Source organism: Heterodontus francisci, chromosome 26 (genome assembly GCF_036365525.1).
Source record: "Heterodontus francisci isolate sHetFra1 chromosome 26, sHetFra1.hap1, whole genome shotgun sequence".
NCBI lineage: Eukaryota > Metazoa > Chordata > Chondrichthyes > Heterodontiformes > Heterodontidae > Heterodontus > Heterodontus francisci.
The window spans coordinates 38,785,364-38,809,501 of record NC_090396.1 but is presented as its reverse complement, the minus strand read 5'-3'; the positions used below and the strand labels follow the sequence as shown (position 1 = coordinate 38,809,501).

The 24,138-nt window shown below is 41.9% G+C and overlaps 1 protein-coding gene across 6 annotated transcripts in view; it reads left to right on the top strand.

Moving 5' to 3' along the window:
• LOC137384272 (phosphoinositide 3-kinase regulatory subunit 6-like) overlaps positions 1-24,138 on the top strand; it is a 126,330-nt gene that overhangs the window by 30,929 nt on the left and 71,263 nt on the right. For 3 of the 6 annotated variants that reach the window (XM_068058053.1, XM_068058057.1, XM_068058058.1), the window contains 6 exons: positions 12,131-12,296; positions 13,853-13,936; positions 16,016-16,123; positions 18,913-19,004; positions 20,272-20,337; positions 23,163-23,295. In XM_068058053.1, the coding sequence (XP_067914154.1) occupies positions 12,284-12,296; positions 13,853-13,936; positions 16,016-16,123; positions 18,913-19,004; positions 20,272-20,337; positions 23,163-23,295 (496 nt within the window). In that variant the 5' untranslated portion in view covers positions 12,131-12,283. Of the gene's footprint in view, positions 1-5,184; positions 5,285-5,971; positions 5,992-12,130; positions 12,297-13,852; positions 13,937-16,015; positions 16,124-18,912; positions 19,005-20,271; positions 20,338-23,162; positions 23,296-24,138 lie in introns of those variants that run through there. The other 3 variants (XM_068058054.1, XM_068058055.1, XM_068058059.1) reach the window with 2 other exon arrangements.

The window sequence follows — 24,138 nt, the reverse complement described above, 5'->3', positions numbered from 1 at the left end:
ATTCCCCCCTTGGTTTCCATCAAGTAACCAAGGTTTCTCTCTCATTTTGTTTTCATAAGTGATTTGATGGTGTGGCCATTGTTAAACAAGGAGTTTGGATATTGCTCATCTCCATGCCATCTTCATAAAGTGGTGCTTTTTCACATATTATTCTGAATTTGAGTCTGGAGACACTCCGGGATAGGCACCAACATGTCGCACTTTGGACATTTGACAAAATTATTGACTGAGTCATGGATATGGGGGCAATTAAGCTGTATATAAAGTGTCATGCAGACCCCCACCTGCCAAGAATGAGGCATATTAATTTTGTCTTGTGAACATTGATTTTAAACTGTTGTTGGAGTGAAGAAATGACTTGTTTGAAGATCATCAGACACTGGGCTGGAAGGACATTTGCATACTAAGAGATGCTGCTTGTGGAGACAAAGGGCTATTCCCTGCTCCAATTAATCCAAATGGATTTTGATCACTAGACATTGAATGTGTAAGGAAGTGCATTCCAGGCCCTGCTGAGATGATTCAATCCACAGAACCAGGACTGGTTAAGCCAGCTGGTCATATGACTAACTGGCTAGTCTAGGTTTTTGAAGTAGCCACAGGACAGTTTGAATTCAGATGGCAGTGTGCAACTGAAGCTGAAACAAGCAAGTCTCTCGCCTGGCTGTGTCTCTCTCTCTCGCTTTCTCCAAAGCCACCAGCCCCACGGAAAAGACGTAAATCTCAAGAGAGAAAAGACTCCTACATCAGAACAAATTGAAGCATGAACTGGGCCCCAACGAATTACAAGACTTAGTGGCAACCAAAAACTCCACGTTGAACTTAAAGGACTGTAGCTACCAGATATTGCCTCAATCTGTTCCCCTTTATTTCTTCTACTTTTTCTGTCTCTATCTGCATGTGTGTTTAACTTGTATGCATGCTAACGTGATTGCGTCACATATTCGTAGTCATTAAGCAGATTAGAGTTTAAGATTAATAAACTTCTACCTTTCTTGTTTAAATCTAAGGAAACCTGTTTGATTTCTTTACTTTACAATTGAAGCATTGAACAAGGATTCACTGAGGGGGAGCTAAAAACACAGTGTTTAAAATTGAACCCTGTTATGGGTTAAACCAGGCAAAGTCTGAGAAGGAACCCCTAGACCCCTCCTACCTGGTCGTAACAAGAGTGTATAGCCAATCTAATGCCATCAAAACACAGTCCAATTTAAAACACATTTCTCCCTATAAATAAAGTGGCTAAGCATACAAACATCAATGGAGAGCAGCACGACTAGCAAGCAAGCAAAATAGTATGCAATGCCAATGCAAATTACTTTCGTTGCCAGAATACAGCTAGTTATGCATGTCACGATGTGGTAGATGGACCTTACTGGATGACCTCTGTGGATTCACATTGTGTCAGGAGTACAAAGTCATCCAATAAACCATGAAATTCAAAGAGAGGATTGTTATTGTGGACATTGAGGTGAGTCAGTAGAAAAATCAGCAATAGGAAAATGGACCATTTCTCACACTGCTGTTGTCACAAGACATTTTAACCTGTGATGGTCAATGTTTGTGTACCTTCTCCACCTGCTTGTAATATGTATATGAAGACAGGGCAGCCAACAAAAGGGCAGTGATCTCTAAATCAGGAGAATTTTATATAGGATGAAGCAGATAATGCATCAGAAAAGCAGGGTGGGACAGGAATGGACTGAGAGATTAACTTTAGGGAGCCAAGACTAGTTTATTCATCTTGACTGGCTGTGAATCCAGGTCCTGGATTCTAAAATACAGGAACAACAGAATCTGTCATGGACAAAATGTCATTTGCTCACCAAAGCTAATGACAAAATTAGATAAACACAATTACAAATAAAGAGCGCCCTTCAATTCCTCCAATAAATTCACATGTCTATTTCTCAGTCTGTCACTGTCGATTCCAATTCAGCTCTGACAAGATAATTATTAACAACAGCTTCTCAAAAAAAGTTGAGTGGTTGTTACTGAACGTATTATTCAGTTACAAAATGTTCTGTCACTATCTGTAAGATGGTACTCCAGACTAACCAATTTATGTCCAAGCCAAATCTCTTAACTGTTAGCAAAGGTGTACTTTTCATGTAATGTAAATATATGATACAACTTTCAAATGACATTGGCCACTCATCTGCCCTCAAACTGGATAGTAAATGATGCACATTGCAGTTACTGATCTTTGACATGCTTAGCTGCTAGATAGCTGCTCCATAGCTGCTAGGTTATTTTAAAACACAAGGTTAAAGTCTTGAAGCAGGAGTGTCCAATCTTTACGCATGGGAGTCCCATTACAATTTTTGTCTTGCATAAGGGGCTGGTGAAACAATTTCAGAAAGATAAAGGCATTAAAAATGTATCTTACTATTAATCAAAACAACAACAATGTGCATTTTTGTCAAGAAACTTTAAATGAAAAGACTAACTAATTGATTTACTTTCTATCACTATGTTGGGCACTAATTTCGTGAGATACCTGGCATTTTTTTGCTTGCACAAGTAGACAATTTTTGCCCGCAGCTGTCACTTTCACAGCTGACTGACAGGTGCTTGAGCAGAAATAACGCTTCCAATTCGGACAAGTTAGGGCTTTTATGGTGGGTTCCGATTATTTTAAAAGCCTGCCGAAAAGCCTGAACTTGTTTAAATTGGAAGTGCTGTTTCTGCTCAAACACTTGTCAGTGTGAAAGTGACAGCTGTGATTTTTTTTTCAAAACTGACCAATCACAAAACTGCTCTACTGATGCGGAGAATTCCAAACAGATGTCCAACTGTCAGGAATGATCTTGATGGCTCGCTCTCCCTCCTCTCTGTCTGTCTGTCTCTCTCTTTCTCTTTGTCTGTCCCTTTGTCTCTCTGTCACTGTCTCTGCCCCCCCCAGTCTCTTTCTCTCTCTGTCCCTCTCGCTCTCTCTCTCTCTCTCTTCCCTCCCCCCCCACCTCCACTCCCTCCCTCCTCTCTGTCTGTCTGTCTGTCTCTCTCTTTCTCTTTGTCTGTCCCTTTGTCTCTCTGTCACTGTCTCTGCCCCCCTCCCAGTCTCTTTCTCTCTCTGTCCCTCTCGCGCTCTCTCTCTCTCTCTCTCTTCCCTCCCCCCCACCTCCACTCCCTCCCTCCTTCTCTCTCTGTCCCTTTCTGTCTGTCTCTCTGAATCTGATAGTTGCAGAGTGCGGGAACTCTCAGGAGAGCAGTTTTCTGATTGGTCATGACTTCAGGACATCCAAAAGCACTTTATAGTCAATGAAGAACTTTTGAAGTGTTATTGCTGTTGGAGGAAACAGGGTCTGCATGTATCTCCCAGGGTGTCTAGGAGTTATGCTCCATTCTGGGACTCCCAGTATTTCACGGCCCATATTCACAAGCAATTTTGATCTTTGATAATAAGATGTATGAAGTGTATGAAATACATGATAAAATCAATAATATATAGTGCCTTTCACATCCTCAAGAACATTGCAAAGTTCTTCACAACCAAAGAAGTAAAACTGTACTGTGATCACTGTTAAGGAGGCAAGCACTGCTGCCAATTGCACTAGATGATTTAAAACCTCTCAGACTGTTTTTTGGTGTTGTTGAGGAATAAACATAGGCCATGACACCAGGAAACCACCCTCACCCCTGTACTAATTTGAATAGTGGAGTCATGGCACCCGCCTGAACATGCAGATGGAGTGTTGGCCTAATCTCTCCTCTGAAAGACTGTGCTCCTGACAATACAGCATTCCCTCATACTGCACTAAAGTATCAGCCCTGATTATGTCCAAAGTGGTGATTGAATCCATGATCTTCTGACTTGTGAGAGTACTGCCTATAACTGAGCAAAGCTGACACTTTGGGGGGATCTTTATGCTCTCACCCATAGTGGGGAGAACATAATTTCGGGTGGGATGGTGGCAGAGGGGAACCCTGCCACCTTCCCTCCTCTGCCAAAATTAAGTCCGGTGCAGGAAAACCTGTGAATTGGCTCCCCACCCTGCCGCCAATTGAGGCCCTTACCTAGTCAATTAATGCCCAATTAAAAGCCTCATCCCGCTGCCGCTGCAATTAGACAAGTGGCAGGCGGCCATGTCGCCACACGCGAAGCACATCGTGAAAAACCATGCGGGCTGATTCCCAGCTCTGGGGAAGGGGGTGGGGAGGTGGCGGGCCCTCGTTAAAATGCACTTGGTGCCTGAATGAGGTACCCGGCATCGGTGGGGAGGGGGGGGTCCTGCTGAGAGGCACCCCACTGCCCTTGCTAATGACCCCCCCTTCACACCCCTCCCCTGTGAACCCCCCCACCCCATGAGAGTCCTCCTGCTCTGATCTATCTGTGGCCTGGATCCAGTGACGCTCCTGGGCCTCTGGTAGGTGCTCCACCGGCAGCTGCCACCACCTCTGCAGTGGCGCTGCTCAGTGGAACAGCTGCCAGCCTCTGATTGGCCAGCAACTCTCCAAGGGCGGGGCTTACATCACCAGGGTCCTTGATCCTGTGAAAGGCCCACCACTGCCCATTTAAGTGCCTAATTGGCACTAGAGTCAGTGTGCCTTCCACAAAAAAGGCGACGAGGAGTTCTCGGCGTTCCACTTTCTAGACATCAAGACCACTGTCACCAGTATAAAATCCTGGCCTTCATGTGGTCATGGTAATTTTTCAGTTTTCACTCTGCAAAGAAATATTTTCAATATAAAGTACTTCTCCCACCCTCAATAAAGCTCACTAGAAAAGTTTTTTCTAATTCATTTACCTGTTTAAATATATTCCTGGAGCTATTGTTACTCAACAAACTGCTGGAGTTTACCATCCTTAAAATGAGTTTCTCCACTAGTGTAAGTAGCCTATGAGTGAGGGGTAAGAATTGCCATCTTTCCTCGTCCTGGAGGGCCAATTCCCACACAACAAATAGTTTAGTAAACAGACCAGTGTCGCTAGGATTTTATAAGGTGCATTTATATTGCAAACGTGAACTATGTTTGCCTTTGTACCAGTGCTAAATTGATGTATTATTAATAGGATATTGAAAACCAATTTGACTCTGGAGCAAAGCATCACTGCAATTGTGCATTCTCAGATTCTGCCTGCTATAATAGAGCTACTGAGAAAGTTTGCTTATCTAATTTCTTAGTTATTCCACGTCTATTCGGTAATACTTTGTCACCAAAACTTTTTTTTTATCATGTCAGCATTAGTTTGAACAATTGGAGAGTATCGAATGGTGTTGAGCTGGAGTGACCTATTAGTGACTGGAGTGAATAAGTAGAAAGACTTAACTTTTACTTTAAGGTAAGTGAACTTGCGATAGATGCCAAAAACAATGCAGTTTTGTTGACTGTCTGTGGATCTGCAACATATGCATTGACGAAGAATAAGATTGTTCCTGCTCAGCCTAAGGACAAATTTTATGAAGAATTAGTTCAAGTGGTCAAAGAATATTTGGGCATGAAGCCACTCATTCTCACAAAACAGTTCAAGTTTAAGCAGAGGAAGCAAAGGAATGATAAAAATGTTTCTCAGTTTGTAGCAGAACTGAGGAAACTGAAACATGTGACTCTAGTCGGGTTTTCAATGATGCAATCGGAGATCACTTGGACTGCAGTTTGAAGGAAACATCAATACAGAGGAAACTGTTGGTAGAAGATAGATTCACATCTGCTAGAGCTCTCAAAATAGCATTTGGGATGGAGACTGCTGCTCGGCATGCTCATGAGTTACCGGTCACTGAGTCTACAGTTCTAAGGTGAACAGAGTTGCTGAACTAGGTTGCAGTTGTGGTAAAAATAATAATCCAGATCTATGTTTTTGTACAAAGGTTAAATTTCATAACTGCACGACTTCTGGATATTTAGCCAAGTGTTGCTGGAAGCCACTAGTTGCTACTAGATTGGAGGTAGGGAGAAGGCCCCATGTCATATAGTGCTGTGAAGAATCAACAAGAAGTGTCTGTTATATCAGTTCCATCAAGGAACCCGAGGAAGAAATCATATCACAGGGTAAGACGGATGAAGAAGAGACTCCCTTTCCTACATATTCCATAACAGGAAAGGGGAATAAGAAATTGAGATCCCTGCCTGAATAGAATGCATTGAAAGTAAATTTGAATTGGATACTGGCACTGCAGAATCCATTACATCATCAGAAGTATAAAGGAAAATTGCCCAACAAGAAAACAACATTTTCCGAAAAGCTTAATTTGGAAACCCATTGCCAGTCCTTAGGAAAATAAATGTTCAAAATATGGAAATCAGATAAAACAATTGCCTGTAATTGTAGTTAAGGGCAGAGGTCCCTCATTGATGGACCAAAATTGGTTTCAGAGCTTACGCTACTATTAAGAAGAAAGCCACTCAAAGATCCAAGGATGTACTCATGAACGAGTATAAGTCCTTAATCAGTCCGGAACTTGATACAGCAAAGGGTATCCAGGAACATCTTAATAAATGTGAAGGAGAAAAGCCAAAATTTATTGTCGCCAGGGTGGTGTCCTCTGTTCTTAGAAAGTATCCTTTTGAAAGCAAAATCCATGAGATCCACATTCCCAGGCACTTAAACTAAGGCATGATGCAAGCAGGTCTGCTGGACAGCCAGTTTTTCTCTTCTTCTGCCATTAGAACTCCATGCTCACTCGTGCTGTATATCTAATCTAGTGACCTCCCCTATAGCTCACTATTTAATTCCTCTTGCTGGATGTATCTCAGTGGTGATTGAGAAGGCAACTGTGAGTGACACTGTAGCATGAAGTATTGGCAGGAGCAGATATGCTGGGACTTCGCTCTTCTCCCTGAGGCAAATCTAGAGAAAGAAATAAGGGGAAAAGATTACCGTAGTCTTGTGTTAAGCAGGCTTTGCATCTAACTTACAGTAGGATTGCAGTGCTTCATGATACATTTTGCTGACACTTAAAGAAGGGTACAGTAGAATAAAAAGGAAGGCAAGAGAGGTTCCACACAAACACTGAGTTAGCATCCACCCTCCTACATCCCCATCTCTGACACCTTTGATGCTACAGCACTTGACATTGTGGGAGATAGTGCTGAGGATAATTGTAGACTTCAGGATGACATGGGCAGAAGCATGGCGAATGGAGTTCTATGCAGAGAAGTATGAAGTGATGCACTTTGGAAAGACAGTATACTATAAAAAAGCACAGTTTTGAAAAGTGTAGATGAGCAGAGAGACCTTGGTGTCCAGATACACAAATCCTTGAAGGTGGCAGGGCAAGGTGATCTTTTTCTTCTTCTTCTTCTTCTTCTTCTTTGGCCTCCTTGTCTCGGGAGACAATGGGTAAGCGCCTGGAGGTGGTCAGTGGTTTGTGGAGCATCGCCTGGAGTGGCTATAAAGGCCAATACTAGAGTGACTGGCTCTTCCACAGGCACTGCAGATAAAATTGGTTGTCGGGGCTGTTACACAGTTGGCTCTCCCCTTGCGCTTCTGTCTTTTTCCTGCCAACTGCTAAGTCTCTTCGACTCGCCACACTTTAGCCCCGCCTTTATGGCTGCCCGCCAGCTCTGGCGATCGCTGGCAACTGACTCCCACGACTTGTGATCAATGTCACGGGATTTCATGTCGGGTTTGCAGACGTCTTTAAAGCGGAGACATGGACGGCCGGTAGGTCTGATACCAGTGGCGAGTTCACTGTACAATGTGTCTTTGGGGATCCTGCCATCTTCCATGCGGCTCACATGGCCAAGCCATCTCAAGCGCCGCTGACTCAGTAGTGGGTATAAGCTAGGGATGTTGGCTGCCTCGAGGACTTCTGTGTTGGAGATATGGTCCTGCCACCTGATGCCAAGGATTCTCCGGAGGCAGCGAAGATGGAATGAATTGAGATGTCGCTTTTGGCTGACATACGTTGTCCAGGCCTCGCTGCCGTAGAGCAAGGTACTGAGGACACAGGCGTGATACACTCGGACTTTTGTGTTCCGTGTCAGTGCACCATTTTCCCACACACTCTTGGCCAGTCTGGACATAGCAGTGGAAGCCTTTCCCATGCGCTTGTTGATTTCTGTATCGAGAGACAGGTTACTGGTGATAGTTGAGCCTAGGTAGGTGAACTCTTGAACCACTTCCAGAGCGTGGTCGCCGATATTGATGGATGGAGCATTTCTGACGTCCTGTCCCATGATGTTCATTTTCTTGAGGCTGATGGTTAGGCCAAATTCATTGCAGGCAGCCGCAAACCTGTCGATGAGACTCTGCAAGGTGATAAGGTGGTTAAAAAAGCATCTGGCTTACTTGGGTTTAAAAATAGAGGCATAGAATATAAAAGCAAAGGGATCATGCTTGAACTTTATAAATCACTGGTTAGGTCTCAGCTGAAGTGTGTGGACAATTCTAGGCACCACACTTCAGGAAAGATGTAAAGGCCTTAAAAAGGTTACAAAGGAGGTTTACCAGGATGTTGCCAAAGCTGAAAGACCTCACTTATGAGGAGTGGTTGGAAAAGTTGGGATTGTTGTCCTTGGAACAGAAAAGGGTAAGAGGGGGCCTGATAGAGATGTTCAAGATGATGTGAGGTTTTAATAGAGTAGATAGAGGAAAACTGTTCTCTTTGGGAAGTGGGAAAATAACCAGAGGTCATAGATTTAAAATCATTGGTAAAAGATCTAGAGGGAAATGAGGTGAATTTTTTTTCACTCAAGAGAGTTGCCAGGATCTAGAACAGCCTACTTGTAAAGGTGATAGAAGCTGATTCCATAAGTAATTTTAAAAAGGGTTTGGACAGGCACTTGAGGATGAGAAACTTAGAGGGTTACAGGAAAAATGTGGGAATGTAGATCTAAGCATGATTGCTCATTCACTGGCAGGACGGGCCAAATGGCTTCCTTCTGTGCTGAAAGTTTCTATGATCCTCAATGAAACCGCTCCCCACAATTTCCAGAAACTCTTCACATACGGGCTAAGCAATTGCAAGTATACAGGCCTATCAAAGTGTGATCAATAATTATTTGTGTGAAGCATCTTGGGATGATTTTTTAGATTTTAGATTTAGAGATACAGCACTGAAACAGGCCCTTCGGCCCACCGAGTCTGTGCCGACCATTAACCACCCATTTATACTAATCCTACACTAATCCCATATTCCTACTACATCCTCACCTGTCCCTATATTCCCCTACCACCTACCTATACTAGGGGCAATTTATAATGGCCAATTTACCTATCAACCTGCAAGTCTTTTGGCTGTGGGAGGAAACCAGAGCACCTGGAGGAAACCCACGCAGACACAGGGAGAACTTGCAAACTCCACACAGGCAGTACCCAGAATTGAACCCGGGTCACTGGAGCTGTGAGGCTGCTAACCACTGCGCCACTGTGCCGCCCAACATGCTCTACTTTGTTAAATGCTCTACAATATAAATGCAAATTGTCATTGTTGTTACCTGCTACTCTTCTCTCTCCAATGGTACACACTGTCTTCTCTTTCAAAATCATTATGAAAAGTAAGACAGAGCTAATGTTGCCATAACATGCATTAATGCATTACTGCCAGCTTGTAGCTCTTAGTGGCTATGATGACAAGTGCATACTGTAGGCAGCTACATTACATGGGAGACTTCATGTGTTCAGAATAGAAACATAGAAAATAGGAGCAGGAGTAGGCCATTCGGCCCTTCGAGCCTGCACCGCCATTCAATACGACCATGGCTGATCATCCAAACTCAGTACCCTGTTCCCTCTTTCTCCCCGTATCCTATGATTCCTTTAGCCCTAAGAACTATATCTAACTCTTTCTTAAATATGTTTAATGATTTGGCCTCAACTGCTTTCTGTGGTAGAGAATTCCACAGGTTCACCACTCACCTGGGTGAAGAAATCCCTCCTCATCTCAGCCTCATGGCTTACCCCTTATCCTTAGCTTGTGACCCCTCGTCCTGGACTCCCCCGCCATCTAGTCTGTCCAGTCCTGTCAGAATTTTGTTGGTTTCTATGGGGTGCAAGAATGAGAGTGAATGAACATGTTTAGGAACGATTCTGGAATGCAGTGATAGAATGAATCACGGTCTATGAAAACCAGCTGCAATTCCAACCTGGGAGTAGGGGAAGAGTAGGGTACAGCTGAGACCAGAAAAGGAGCTGAATTCTGTTGAGTAACTAACAGTAGGGGGAGACGTTGAATACAGGGGAGCAGAAGGGGAGTCCAGGTAACTGAGAAAAAGGGATAAACAGGGAGTTTGTGGAGGAGGTCGACAGGCAGCAAAGGTTGCCAAGAATGCCAGTGGACCTATAAGCTGAAGCAGTGGTGTTGTTGGTTTATTTTTTTCTCTTTCCCCTTTTCTGACTCGCTGTGTATAGATTGGAGATTAGAGGAATTGGTTCAAATGGTCATTTCTTGTTCTTTATTTTTTGAATGTGTTTAGCATTGTTATGAATGTTAATGTGGTGTAAATTAGCAATATTTACCGATTTATCTAATTTTATCTTTGATATTTGTTTCCAAAGCTCTAAACGTTACTTTTCATGTATTTAGACTAACAAAACTTAAGTACAATTTTTGAAGCTTATTTGAATAACAGTTCAAACTCCATTCACATATCTGTAGTGAACAGAGTTCTTCTCCTTACTTAGTTCACTGATCCAAAATGTTACACTTTACTTTTACCTTGCAATCAGGCTAGGCATAGTGAAATTTTCTGTAAATAAACCACAGTTTAATTATTACCTGGAGTGGAGTGGTATGAGGATGTGGTTTCTTGTTAAATCATTTTGGAAGAACAATGGAATCTCTGTTATCCACACTCCAATTTTCATTGGGCAAACAGTTCATTTGCCTCTTTGCACCAGTTGTTTTGCTTACTGTATTTGCCTTCATTCCCGTGACTCAGTGTTGCTGTATATTGGCGTAAAAACAAATGATGAGTGTAGAATAATGTACATAATGTATAATGTACCCAACAACAGATTATGTACATTATACTACATTGAGAACTCTCAATTATGTGTCAATTTTCATTATCTATAGTGTGGGTTTCCCTTTATTATGGCAGTTTCAGAACTGTACTTCCAAAATTGAATTTCTAATGTGATGAGGTTGCTGTTTCAAGGATCTAAATATGGGTCAGAATGGAGGCCCCTCCAAGACTATGTCCCTCAATGGGTGGAGTCTCTTGGCCGTAAGAGCCATTGCTACCATTTTCCACATGTCAGCCCTGGGAAGTTCTGGTAACATTGGCAGATAGTATGGATAATTCAGCAGAAACCAAAGCCCCACCACTATTTAAAAGTTGCTGTCCAGCAGGCGTACTAGCAGAGATGGGGGAGGGAAATACAGGCTGGATAATGACTTAACTATAGGTTCACTACCTGAATTTTCCATCATTGTCCACTGTTACCTTTTCTAATTTTGGCTGGAGTCGCAGAGGAGAATCCAGCCATTATCTTGAAGGAAAAAGGTAGGAAGAGAAAAGTGAGTATAAGTATAAAAGAGCTAAAATAGGCAGAAAGCAGTAAAACTAAAATAAATGTTGAGATTCATAGAGGAAAAATGCAAAGCGCAGGTAAAATATTTGGGTATATTTAAAATTGTATATTAGATGTTTAATTTAGTAACTTAAGATTAAGCAGAAAATGGTTATTCCTGATGTCACAGTTGTTTAATTACTGTAAAATTCATGTTTATTTCAATTTCTCAGCGGTTGAAGTGAAAACAAACAAAATTAGTTGGACCTGAGGGACAAGAGTTTCTGTTGAACCTGCTGCCCATCCAGTACAACTTCTTTACAATATCTAACGTTTCTCCAAAGAGGCAGTTAGTATTGCCATTGTACAATGAACTTATTTCTTCATACACCTCTGTACAAATACATGTGGTACCTGTCGTTTCCACTTCCCCACCTCCAGCTTCCTGTGCAATATGTTGAAGACATACAGTGCACATACAGTAGATTGTATCCTAAGATATTTCATTTTAAAAATGTGTCAATTTTAGCCACAATGTGGTTATACGCTTGTTATGTTTTTGCATGTAGGTGTTTTAAAGAAAAAAAAAATCCACTTTTGCAAGAAACCATTCATATAAAAAATGGTATTGACTGCTGAACCTAAACATGTGGGGTTAACAGCTGGAGTTTCTTTACGAACACAAATTAAATACACTCTGCGCTATAAAAATGTATCCCTTTTGTTTCGTAGGCTGTAAATGGTGGCAAAAGAAGCAAAATGTAGACATCATCGGGATCGACAATTATAATCAATAGGATAATCGGAAAACCAGGCATTTGTCCCAATCAATCTCTTATATGTTGCCATTCGATCCCATTGAAGGCACTAAGCAGCACTTTAACAATGGAGCCGAAAGGTTTGTTCTAATGAGGTTATGTTGAAACTTCCCACATTGTTTCTGGCACTTTCTGTTCACCGAAACTAAGTTGTTTACTCTAGGAAGTGTGATTTCTTTGTTAATTTTAATCATATGGTCAGTCCCTTCAAATTCTATGAATTTTTTTCATAGTTGTAGAATCCCAAGTTCCACAATTTGTCTCAATTTGAAGACACTGATAAAATTGGGTCTCCGATAATTGGTTATTGATTCCTAGCTGGATGAATGTTAAGGAAATATTGGCATATCGGAGTGCAAGTCGCGTTATATAAAAACGCTGCTATGAGGGATTTGGTGCATATTAAGGGAACTGTAACTGTAAGGGCTATGGGTTATCCCAAACAGTATTATTGTGAGAAGCCTGGCGTATATCGGGAAGTGTTACTCTGAGGGGTGTGGGTTTTTTGACAGTTACTGTGAGGTGTGTTGGGTTTGTCTGGGGAATGTTATTGTGAGTGATAGGGGTTATATTAGGGGAGCGTTGCTGTAACGCGTGTGGGGTATTCCAGAGTGTTTTTACATCAGGGGAAATGTTACGATGAGGGCTGTGGGCTATAAGTTGAGAAGGCTGCTTAAAATCAGAAGGAATCCTTGGTTTTATAGCTAGAGGCATAAAGTACAAAAGCAAGGAAGTAATGCTAAATCTTTACAAAACACTAGTTAGGCCTCAACTGGAGTATTGTGGCAATTCTGGGCACCACACTTTAGGAAGGATGTCAAGACGTTGGAGAGGGCGCAGAGGAGATGAACTAGAATGCGGGGATTACCAGGGATACAGGACTTCAGTTATGTGGACAAACTAGAGAATCTGCGAATCTTCTCCTTAGAGCAGAGAAGAACATATATCTGAAAAGAATTAATTTGCAGGGTTATGGGGAAAAAGCTGAGATGTGGGACTATATTGACAACTTTCTCAAAGAGCTGGTAGTGGCATGCTGGGTTGAATGTCCTCCATCTGTGTTGTAAGATTCTATGATTTTATAAGGTTACAGGAAAAGTTGATAGAGGTTTTCAAAATCATTTGATAGCTTAAATTAGGAGAAATTGTTTCCAGTGGAAGAAGGGTCAGTAACCAAAGGACACAGATTTAAGGTAATTGGCAAAAGAACCAGAGGTGTCAAGAGGAAAAAAAATTATGTAGCAAGTTATTATGATCTGGAATGCACTGTTTGAAAGGGTGGTGCAACCAGTTTAATAGTAACTTTCTAAAAGGAATTGAATAAATACTTGAAGTGAAAACATTTGCAGGGTTATGGGGAAAGAGCAGGGGAGTGGGACTAATTGGATAGAATCTTTCAAGGAGGTGGCACAGGCTGAATGGGCTGAATGGCCTCCTTCTGTGCTGTACCATTCTATGTTTCGTTATGCTTGAGAAAGGTATATCAAAAGGTTTGAAGGCTCAAAAGAGGTTAACAGTAGGAAATTAGTGTCCGTAAAATAGAGAATCAATGGGTGGGGAAGGAGTTCATGGCATTTTTCTACGCTGGATTTATTTATGTCATGAAATTATTTTCACTGATGCTTGTTTGTTGCAGTGAGGAGTCCAGTAAAAGACACTGTAGCAGAGTGGGAAAAAAAAGATGCAGGAGACACAACGTTGGTGCAGGAGTACTGCACAGGTAAGTGACATGCGCACGTAAATTTTTTATGAAGGTGTTAGCAAAAGAATTCACATCAACCAGCACACTCTCACTGCCTTTACAGAAGGGCCCAATAACAAAGAGATAGAGATGCAATTCAGTGTACAGAAATCTCCCTGAGGGAGAGGGATTGAGGCCTCAAAGGGTACATATAACTTCCTGGGCTGGGGGCCAGAGAGACACCAAGACAATGTACAGATAGTTTCCTGAGTTGAATTTTACCATCCCTGAGCTGGGAGGCGGGAAGGCTCGCAAAATGGTACAGGAAACTGTTGTGTGGCCTGCCTGCCGTCTTCTGGCTGCCATGCCATTCTGCAGGAAAACTGGCAGATGGCTTGCCCACCCGGAGCCCAATTGTGCCACGTGGGGAGACTGACCTTTCATCAGACCTGAAGTGTTAACTTTTTTTCTCTCTCCACAGATGCTGCTTGACCTGCTGAGTATTTGCAGCACTTTCAGTCTTTGCTTCAGATTTCCAGCCTCTGCAGTATTTTGCTTTCACAATCTTGTTGTCTACTCCTGTCCAGGAGGTTGGAGAACCAAGATTCGACTCACTTTGTCTCCCCTTCAATGAAAATGTGAAACAACTCTGGGCTGGAGTTTTGATAATTTTTGGGTCCCAACCCCGTACCTCGTACGCATCACACACACGACGTTATCTTTAAATGTAAAAGGCCTAATTGGGCTGGAGGTGAGCTCGGTGCCCAATTAGTGGTGCCGAGTGCTACCAGGAGGCGGGAGCTGCCTGCAGAGCATGAGCGGCAAAGGCAGATGGCAGCCATGATGAGGCTTGCCACTGCCTTGCAGAAGAGAACAGGCAGTACCTCATAGGGATAGGAGCCTAATCGCACAGGAAAGTGGCTATATGGCCAAATGCTTACAATATGGCGCAAGATCCCCCAGGTCCTGAAATTTTTAACCTTATATAAAAAAATACTTTAACGTCTTCCCACATTGAACCCAACAACTGTGCATTAATGTGCACCAGACTGTTCGGGTTCGCTGATTTCCCAATTAGAAATCGCAGTCTCGCCCTCCCCGGCCCATTAACAAGCCCCTCAAGGAGCTTGCAGGCCTGGTTCCTGACTCCCTCCTCCTTGTTCTCACTTTGAAAATTGGAGTGTGTCCCGGAGGCATTGGGATCCAGAGATGCCTTCCGGGAACACGATCTTCAATCAGTGCCCACACCCATGCTCACCCCCAAAGTGCTTTGAAAATACAGCCCTCTGAATTCCATTTGGTTGAAATTTATCTCTATTCTATATAGAAAAAGATTAGACTCATCATTATTTCAAATTTTCGTAAAACCATCAATTTGATTGCCCATTTAGGTGACTCTTCAGCTAGACCTCCTTTCTGATCCCACTCTGGTGTCATCAATGATAGGGACTGTTCCAGAGTGGTTCCATCGTAAACAGTGGGTTTCATGGCTTCAGACCAGCCTATGAACCATTCCGTGAACCATAGACGATAATATGACAAAAACAGTGCAAACTACAGCACTGCTCTCACATCCTCATTACAATTTTCGAAGGATATGCTCATTGCCTTTGTTTGCCCTGAATTTATTTTTCTTACATCATGCACTTTGTAGAATATTATGAACGTGCCATGAATCATTTAGAAACTGACACTATTTTTCTTTGCTTTATTTTTACTTGTTTTCATTTGCCCTTAAATCTTCAGTTACTGTGTCTATTTTTAATGTGCTGCTCTTCAGTCGTCCTGCTGCCAATCTGTCTCTCTTCTGGCTTTGCTTTTGGTTTCTATGTTTCTCCTCTGCTCTTCCTCTTATTTTTTCTCTTGTTTCCCTTTAATTTTCTACCTTTTATCTCCATTTTTCTCTGCCTCCCTTGCTTTCCCCACCTAATTTTTTTTTCTTAGTAACAAACTCTCTGCTGCTCCAGATCCCTAAATGAGCAAATGTTGTAAGAAATTGACCTGTGAGGAAATATTCTTTGACACTTTCTTATGGCCATTTCCAGGATGTTAGGAGACTCAGTTTTTCACTTAGGAGATTTCACTTTTGATATGTGAAATGTGTTTTATTTTGTTTAGCTGGAAGCCCCGGTACAGCAACAAATGCTGAGACTGACATCCAGCGCAGTGTAAAAGCCATTATACGGGAACTGGACCAAGAGCACCCAGCATTCCAGTGCAGTCGAGGTAGGGGATCTGCAGTGTCAGTGACAAGATTTGCAAGGTTACTGGTTAAATTAACAGTTAACTATTACATCGATCAAATCTCAAATACGTCTCAATGAAAGATTATTCAGGCATCAGAAATGGTAACTAATTGCTAAAATTGATATTTGGTTGACAGTCTTATGATTGTGCCTTTTTTATATAAGGATAATATGTTTAACATTTAGTTTAACTTGTTTTACAAAATGCCTTAAATGCACTTTAAACCCATTGTGCAGATTAGAGAACACCATGTTACGCATGAAGCAATGGAATGGATGGAAATCCCACAACTAAAATTGGGTCATTTCTAAAAACTATTTTAAATTCCTATAAAAATAGAAATAATTAAAGAGTGCTCACTGATTACTTGTAATAGGGATTGGCAAATGCATAGGTACCTTTTCAGTAGCCATGATCTTTCAACTTTGATAAAGGCATCTTTAGAATGCTGTGTGCAATTTTATATGGCCTACTTTAAAAAAGGTTGAGGATCATTGGCAAGCATTCTATGCAGAGTGATAAGGATCATGCTGAGGCTTAGGGCCCAAACTTTGTTATTGAAGAAAAGAAAATGGATGAGTGGGGAGACACATTATCCAGTTCTTCAAAATGGTGACACCTGGGGATAATGTAAGTTTAATCAGATTATTTAACTTATTTTCTGAGCAAATGAACATGATGTTAGTGCAAAAGTAATAAACCTCAAGACAGCTGCAGATTGGGAGATATGTTTTAAAGTTCCACAGTGTCTTAACGCAATTGAAGGGGGCTTGATAGGGTCGATGCTGAGAGGATGTTTCCCCTCATGGGGGAATCTAGAACTAGGGGGCACAGTTTCAGAATTAGAGGTCTTCCCATTTAAGACAGAGATGAGGAGGAATTTCTTCTCTCAGAGGGTTGTTAATCTTTGGAATTCTCTGCGTCAGAGAGCAGTGGAAGCTGGGTCATTGAATATATTCAAGGCTGAGCTAGACAGATTTTTGATCTACAAGGGAGTGAAGGGTTATGGGGAACAGACATAAAAGTGGAGTTAAGGCCACAATCAGCTCAGCCATGATCTTATTGAATGGCAGAGCAGGCTCAAGGGGCCAAGTGACCGACTGCTGCTCCTATTTCTTAGGTTCTTATGTTCTCATATTTATAGACAGAGTGGATCAATGGTGTATGCTGCTGGAACCATTTGGTACTTTCCACCAATGAAATTACTGGTCAGTTAGCTGTAATTCCTAATCCTTATTGTTGATTTATATCATTGAGTTAAAACCATTTAAGCTTTCACACAATAGAAATAACTATTTCAAAGCCAAAAAGATTGTGGGCATGCAATTTCTTGAGTATTTACCTGCAGAGATGTGTGTAATTGAGACACAAGGCATAAAAGATCAAGGAAAATTTGAGCGTATGTGTGTTACACATGTAATTGCGCAACAGCCAAATTTCCTCTCTCTTTTCTGCCTGTCTCGTGTTCCCTGCCCCTAGGTGCATCTCAGTACATAATAATTGATTCGCCCCAGGCTAACGAGCCATGCATGCAAATCTCCTGCATTCTGGTTCAATCTCCTGGTTCAAAACATGCATTAAATTAAGCCTAGAATTTTAGGTGCAGCAGAAAACAAAATTAATTTTCTAGTGTTTTATTGTTATTTTTTGTTTTTGCCTCATTGAGATCTGCACTGTATTTTCTGTTTCTTCAAATGCATTTCATGGCATCAGTGTAAGTCACATTAAAAATTGTAAAGCATCCACGATTGCAAGTTCTAAAAATGGCGAATCATGTGGTCCCACCGCCAAGAGCGGCGGCAGGTGTAAAAACTGGTGGCCAGCCAGCTTGGACCGTGCACCGCCACACCGCCACCATTTTGAACAGGCGGCTCATTATCATATGCATGGCAACCGCACACCCTCCCCCCACAGACATGTGGCGGGATGGCCTCAGTGACGCCGTTTCTGCTCAGGCACTGGCGCCCTTTTTAAAGGGCTGCCAGCCCTGCGAAGAAACTGCAGAGTTGCCCCCATTCCACCCCCCAACTACAGCAAAAATACATATTTGCCAACCCCCCCCCCCCCCACCCAACTACACTACCAGTGCAAAGTTGACCTCTTCTCCCCTAACTGCACTAAGTGCAGAGTTGATCCCTTCCCCCCCCACCCCCACTAGTGCACTAAGTGCAGATGTTACCCTTCACCACCACCCCCCCAACTACAGTAAAATTGAAGAGTTTGCCCTGGACAGGCGTGAAAGCATTTGAGTGCCACCCATTGCGCTGAAGACCCAGAACTGCAGGTAAGATTGTTGCAGATTAGATTTTAATTAATGCAAACAGGTAATTTAAATATGCGAAGTCGGGTCACATCACGGAGCGGCGGGGGGCCGCCATGGGGTTTCTCTGCCACCGGGAAGATTGGGTCCGGCAATCCTGGTGTCGGGTTCCGTCGTGGGCCGGTGCCGCTCCAATCTGCCGTTCCCCCCCCGCTCCCCCCAACGCCATGGAGCCCGACATCAGGAGGACAACAAAATCCAGCCCAGTGTGTCTAATGTGCATGAATGATTTTCACATGGCTTGAAACTTTAATTTTCGTACTTAAAAAGGGAATATATGGCCTGAGCTCCACTTTTCCTCAGGAGCCCCAATTGTTTACACTTATTTCTGCTTGTTTAGAACCATTTTTACTTCCTGGATTTCTGACAGAAAATTGGCCGTACATTCTCAGGTGCAAAGACATTTCCTTGAATTAGTGTCAATAATAAAATCATTTTTTTTCTATAGGGATGTTTAGATGGACATTGCATAAGAAGACTCAACGAGACCCTTACAACAGCATTGTCCTAATTAAAATTCTTATTATTGAGCTGGAACTGGTGAGAAACTTTTTTTTAAAGCAAACATGCAATTTTCTGATTATTATGAAGGACTGATAAATCCCTGGTATTCCATGGATATAGATTCTTTAACTGTTTTACACAGCAGCAAGCTACGCCACTGCACTATCTCACAGACACCCTACCTGTTATCATTGAACATAGCAACAACATTTTGTGAAGATGTTGATTTTGAAGCTTTTAGTGGTTTTAAAAGGAGGACCAGGTACCTTCATCAGACATCACCATAATATATATTGTGAATGAGCAATTTTCCTTTGAATTCAAACGTTCTTGCACCTACCAGCTTTAGAAAAATGATTAGATAGTCTGGTGCCCTTTCCCCAAGTCAGGAGATGTAGATAAAAATGCCCAGTGCCTCCGTGACTGATCCTGTCCGCTCATAGCTAGTCTCAAAACACTTTGGCTGCTGTTTGGGCATTGAATAAAGATAGTGGCTCAAGGGGACAAAAGGTTTTAAATTAATAATAGAAGCATAGTGCACATGTGCCGAGTCAGTGGTGGCAATGGTGGTCAGAGGAGATTCAAGCTGAAAGTTCAGGTATGTGGGATCAGCAGTGAAGCCTGTTTGCCAGTAAAATTACCTAAACTCTAAGTCAGACCATTGCCTGAGGTAAGATTTGATCAATCTGGGTCTCAGCAGTGTTGCTTAATTTGTGAACTTTAGTATTTGAACATTGGTCCGATTCAGTAAAATTAGCACGACAATCCAACAACACCAAAAAGGGATCAAATTGCCAGTCTGCTACCCAGGAGATGGGCTGTGAGAAATGACAAAATGAAAGTGTGGGGTAAGAGATTTTCTTCTACTGGAGGGAAAATTCACTCTCTTTATTTGTAGCAAAATCATTCATGCTCTCCTTTATACATATGCTTATGATGTTACTACAAATAGTAAACAGAGGAAATATCCCCCAACTCTACCCACGCCCCCATGTTTGAGGTTAAGGTACTTCTAAAGGGTAGAGTAATGCTGAGTGCAGTGAACCTGTGTATGTATTTGACTAGTGAGAGCAGTAATGTTGATGTTGATTCTATGTACTGTAAGTTTTAAATTCTTCTATTTCCCAGCAAGGTAATCCTTCCCTTTGAACACAAAGCTCCACATCCCATATAGATCTTAATAAATAATAAAGCTCCATAATTCATAAAAAAGAAAATATTAGCTATGTTTATTTTGTTAATGAACTGATTCTTAACAAGTATTAAGTCTTGAATCACACAATGACTGAATTATTTTTAACAGGCAAAGAAAGACAATAAGCACTACATTCTACCTTTACTGAACACCTTAATGTACGCAATTATTCAGGTGGGTGCAGAATGAATGCTGGTGGGTATTTGGTTTGCAGGATAATTGTTGTGTAAATATATTTGACCGAGCATCATTTTTAAATTGTTATTTCACATACAGGTTTGATATGAGCCTTTTTTAAACATGGGTGGGACCTCAATATTCATTGCTATAATATATGAGCCAAATTTAACCCCTGCAGTGCTGTTTTGAAAATCTTTCTACAACAATTGACTTAAGAAATTAAGTGCAAGTGTTGCTCAGAACACTGCTTCAACAACTTATCAATAGACCACTACAAATGTCACAATTAGGAGTTTGTTTATAGCATAGGTGTTTTTTATGGATAGTTTTCTCCACCAAAAGAGTCTCTTTTGGAGATTGCACAGTAAAATGTCATGTTGGAGGTAATTTGCTGCTATTGAAGGCCCACATTTCAGGGTGAGAGAGGGAGGGACAGTTGGAGGCAGAATCATTACCAGCCTGGTCTCATGTAACTCCTAATAATGAGGTCTGAGCTCCCGGAAATCCATGACCCAATATATAAAAGAACAGTGGAGACGTTCGTGGATGACATCAAAAGGAGTGTCTTCTAGATTTGCTTTGAGGATAGGATAGGTCAGCATCTGTTGCCCAAACTCAATGGATAAATAATGAAAAGATTGAGAAACATACCAGGAAATAATTTGCCTTACTCTGCAGTTTAAAACTGTCAAGCCTACTGAACAGTAGTATTACATACTCTCAGTAATTGTATTTTTTAAGCTACTTTGCAAAAACATAAAGAGCTATGATACATCAAAAGGGTAGTCTGGATTCTCCAATGTAATTTAGTCTGTTTAAGCAAGTAGAGATATAGGCAGCGTTCATCACTTGTGTTTTTAATCTCATACAACATCCGAGGAAGTGAGATAGAAGTGCACAAGAAGTTGTCATAACTTGGAGACAGTGGATATTTTCAAAAGCTCTGTACCACTTTACCTGAGCAAGCAAGTGCTGTGTGTAGATTCCATTCTGATGAGGTATTTGGTGTACTTGGAGCTGGCATCAATTTATAAAAGAAGAAATGTACAAGTATAATTTGCACATTCTGTCATTTCAAAATGGCAAATTTATTGAATGGGAGGATGCTATCTCTTTAATTATAGATGTAGGATAAAACTGAACTGACCGCAATCCTTCATAAAACTACAGGTCTGACAAGCAAGTGCTGCTATCCTTATTAAAATTGTGGGTGCTAATCTTCAATTATTTTTGTGTTTTGAAACAAATTTGTTAATTTCGGTGGGCAGATTCTCAAACATCTGATCGAGTGGTTGAAAAGAAAAAGTCCATGTAACCTATGCACTACTATCTTTGCAACTAGAACAACGGTCTTGTTTGTTTGTTTGCATACTTTGGGGATGTCTGAAGAAAAGTTTTAATTAAGATATTGTTCCATTCTTCCAGGAAGTATTCTTATTTTTGTTTAAAGTACTACAGTTGCATTAATATAAAAATAAACTTGAATTTATATAGCTCCTTTCATACCCTCAGGATCACCAAAGTGTTTTACAACCAATACATTACATTGAAATACTGCCACTGTTGCAATGTAGACAAACATGGCAGCCAATTTGCCAACAGCAATGTCCAGAAACAGTGTTCAAATAATTGACCAGTTGATCTGTTTTTGGTTGAGGGATAAATGTTGGTTCAGACACCATGAGAATCCCCCTGCTTCTCATGATTGGTGCCACAGGAGGATCTTTTACATCCACCTAAGCAGACAGAAGGGCTGAATTTCCAAAGGGGTTGGGTCCCAGTGCGGGACCATTTGAAAGTCGCGATCCCAGGGGTTGTCTCAGGATCCCAACACCTCCAGGACAGTTTCTAATTTTCAAAGTGCTTGTGGTGGGGTGGGGGTGCTGGGGGAGGGAATGGGGGACACCCACACCATCAATTAACGGCCCATGAAGCCCCTTTAGGAGCTTGTTTAAGGGGCTTGGGTGTTTAGGAAGACAATTTTTAAATCTGAATTTGGTAATTCCGACTAGTCTGGTGCATGTTAGTGCAGACCTGTCGGGGTCACCGTGGGACAAAATAAAGTTTGTTTCTGTGTATGTTGAAATGAAATTTGAAGGACCAGTTAGCAGCAGGTCAGATGCCGTACTTCCACTTGGTGTCCATGGCCACTTTCCACTGTCTTTATCATCCTGGCTGTTTCATGAGCTGCCTGCTCCCCTCGGCAAGGCAGCGGCAACCCCCAACATGGCTGCTGCCTGTCTTTGCCGCTGGCGCCAGGCAAGCAGTTCCCGCCACCTGGAGGCACTCGGTGCATCTGATTTGGTGCCAAGCTCACCTCCTGCGAATTAGGGCATTAACATTCAAAGATCATGTCATGAGAGAGGTGTAGCTGAAGCACAGGGTCAAGATTTAATCAGGGTGTCAGGTTCCCGACCCCGCTTTGAATATCTGGCCCACAGTCTCAGTGACATCTAATCTGAAAGGCTGCACCTCCGACATGCATTTCTCAATCTTTTGTCTTCTTCAAATAATCTTAAACATTGCATTCTTGTTATGATTTGAGTTTGGTGCTAATATTCCTGCTACAGTTGCGAGTTTGAAGCATATTTTAAGATTTTAGCTTTACAGAGGAAACAACAAAGATAAACTCAAGACTTATATATAATGTGACTATCTCAAGTTTGTATCATTTATTGCCATAATTAACTGTTGCATTATGGTTGAGTTTTTCAAGTTACTTCTCATCAAATAAAAGAGGTGGAATGGTGCTTAACTGTTTTCTAATTAACTCAACATGGCTAAAAATTCCATTGATCATGAACCATTTTCCTTTTCAGGCTGCGTATATTCCTGATGATCTTCACGAGAAAGCATATAAATTTTGCAAAGGGCTGCTATCTTTCGCCAAACCCTACTGCACCATTGGACATGAATATGCGGTTATGTTAAAGGCTGAAAGAAAAGCACCAGGTACGTGAACAAACTCTAGATGATGAGCAAAAACCTTTAAATACTGTAGGATACAATAATTATCATCATCCCCTTTAATGTATTGCTTTCCTATGAGTGTAGGTGCAACCATTAGCTGGGAGGCGGATGGTGGCTCCTCTCCATACTTTTTTCAGAAAAGAACTTGTCTCCTTTTCCCCCCTCACTCGAAATTGCAGAATTGCACTGGATGTCTCCTCAAACTCTTCAAATATTCTTCAAGTCTGTGGGAAAAGCAGCTCCCAACAGTCTCCACCAGGCAGGTCAAAGTGGCTCTAAGATGACTCACCAGGGGATGGAAGTTTGAAACTGGAAAGATTGGATCGACTAGGGTTGTTTTCCTTCGAACAGAAGAGGCTGCAGGGTGACTTAATTGAGGTGTTCAAAATTATGAGGGGCCTCGATAGAGTAGACAGGAAGGACCTGTTTCCCCTAGTGGAGAGGTCAATTACCAGGGGGCACAGATTTAAGGTAATTGGTAGAAGGATTAGAGGGGACACGAGGAAAAACCTTTTCACCCAGAGGGTGGTGTGTGTCTGGAATGGCAGTGGAGGCAGAAACCCTCAATTCTTTTAAAAGGTACCTAGACATGCACCTGAAGTGTTGTAACCTGCAAGGCTATGGACCAGGTGCTGGAAGGTGGGATTAGATCAGCGGCTAGTTTTTCAGCCAGCACAGACACAATGGGCTGAATGGCTTCCTTCTGTTCCGTAATATTTCTATGGTTCTAAACCAAGTCGGTCCTCTGTAGCTAACTCAGTACTCCAATACCTAAATGAGACAGATGCATAGTATTTCAATGCACTGGTGATGATTGACCAGCCA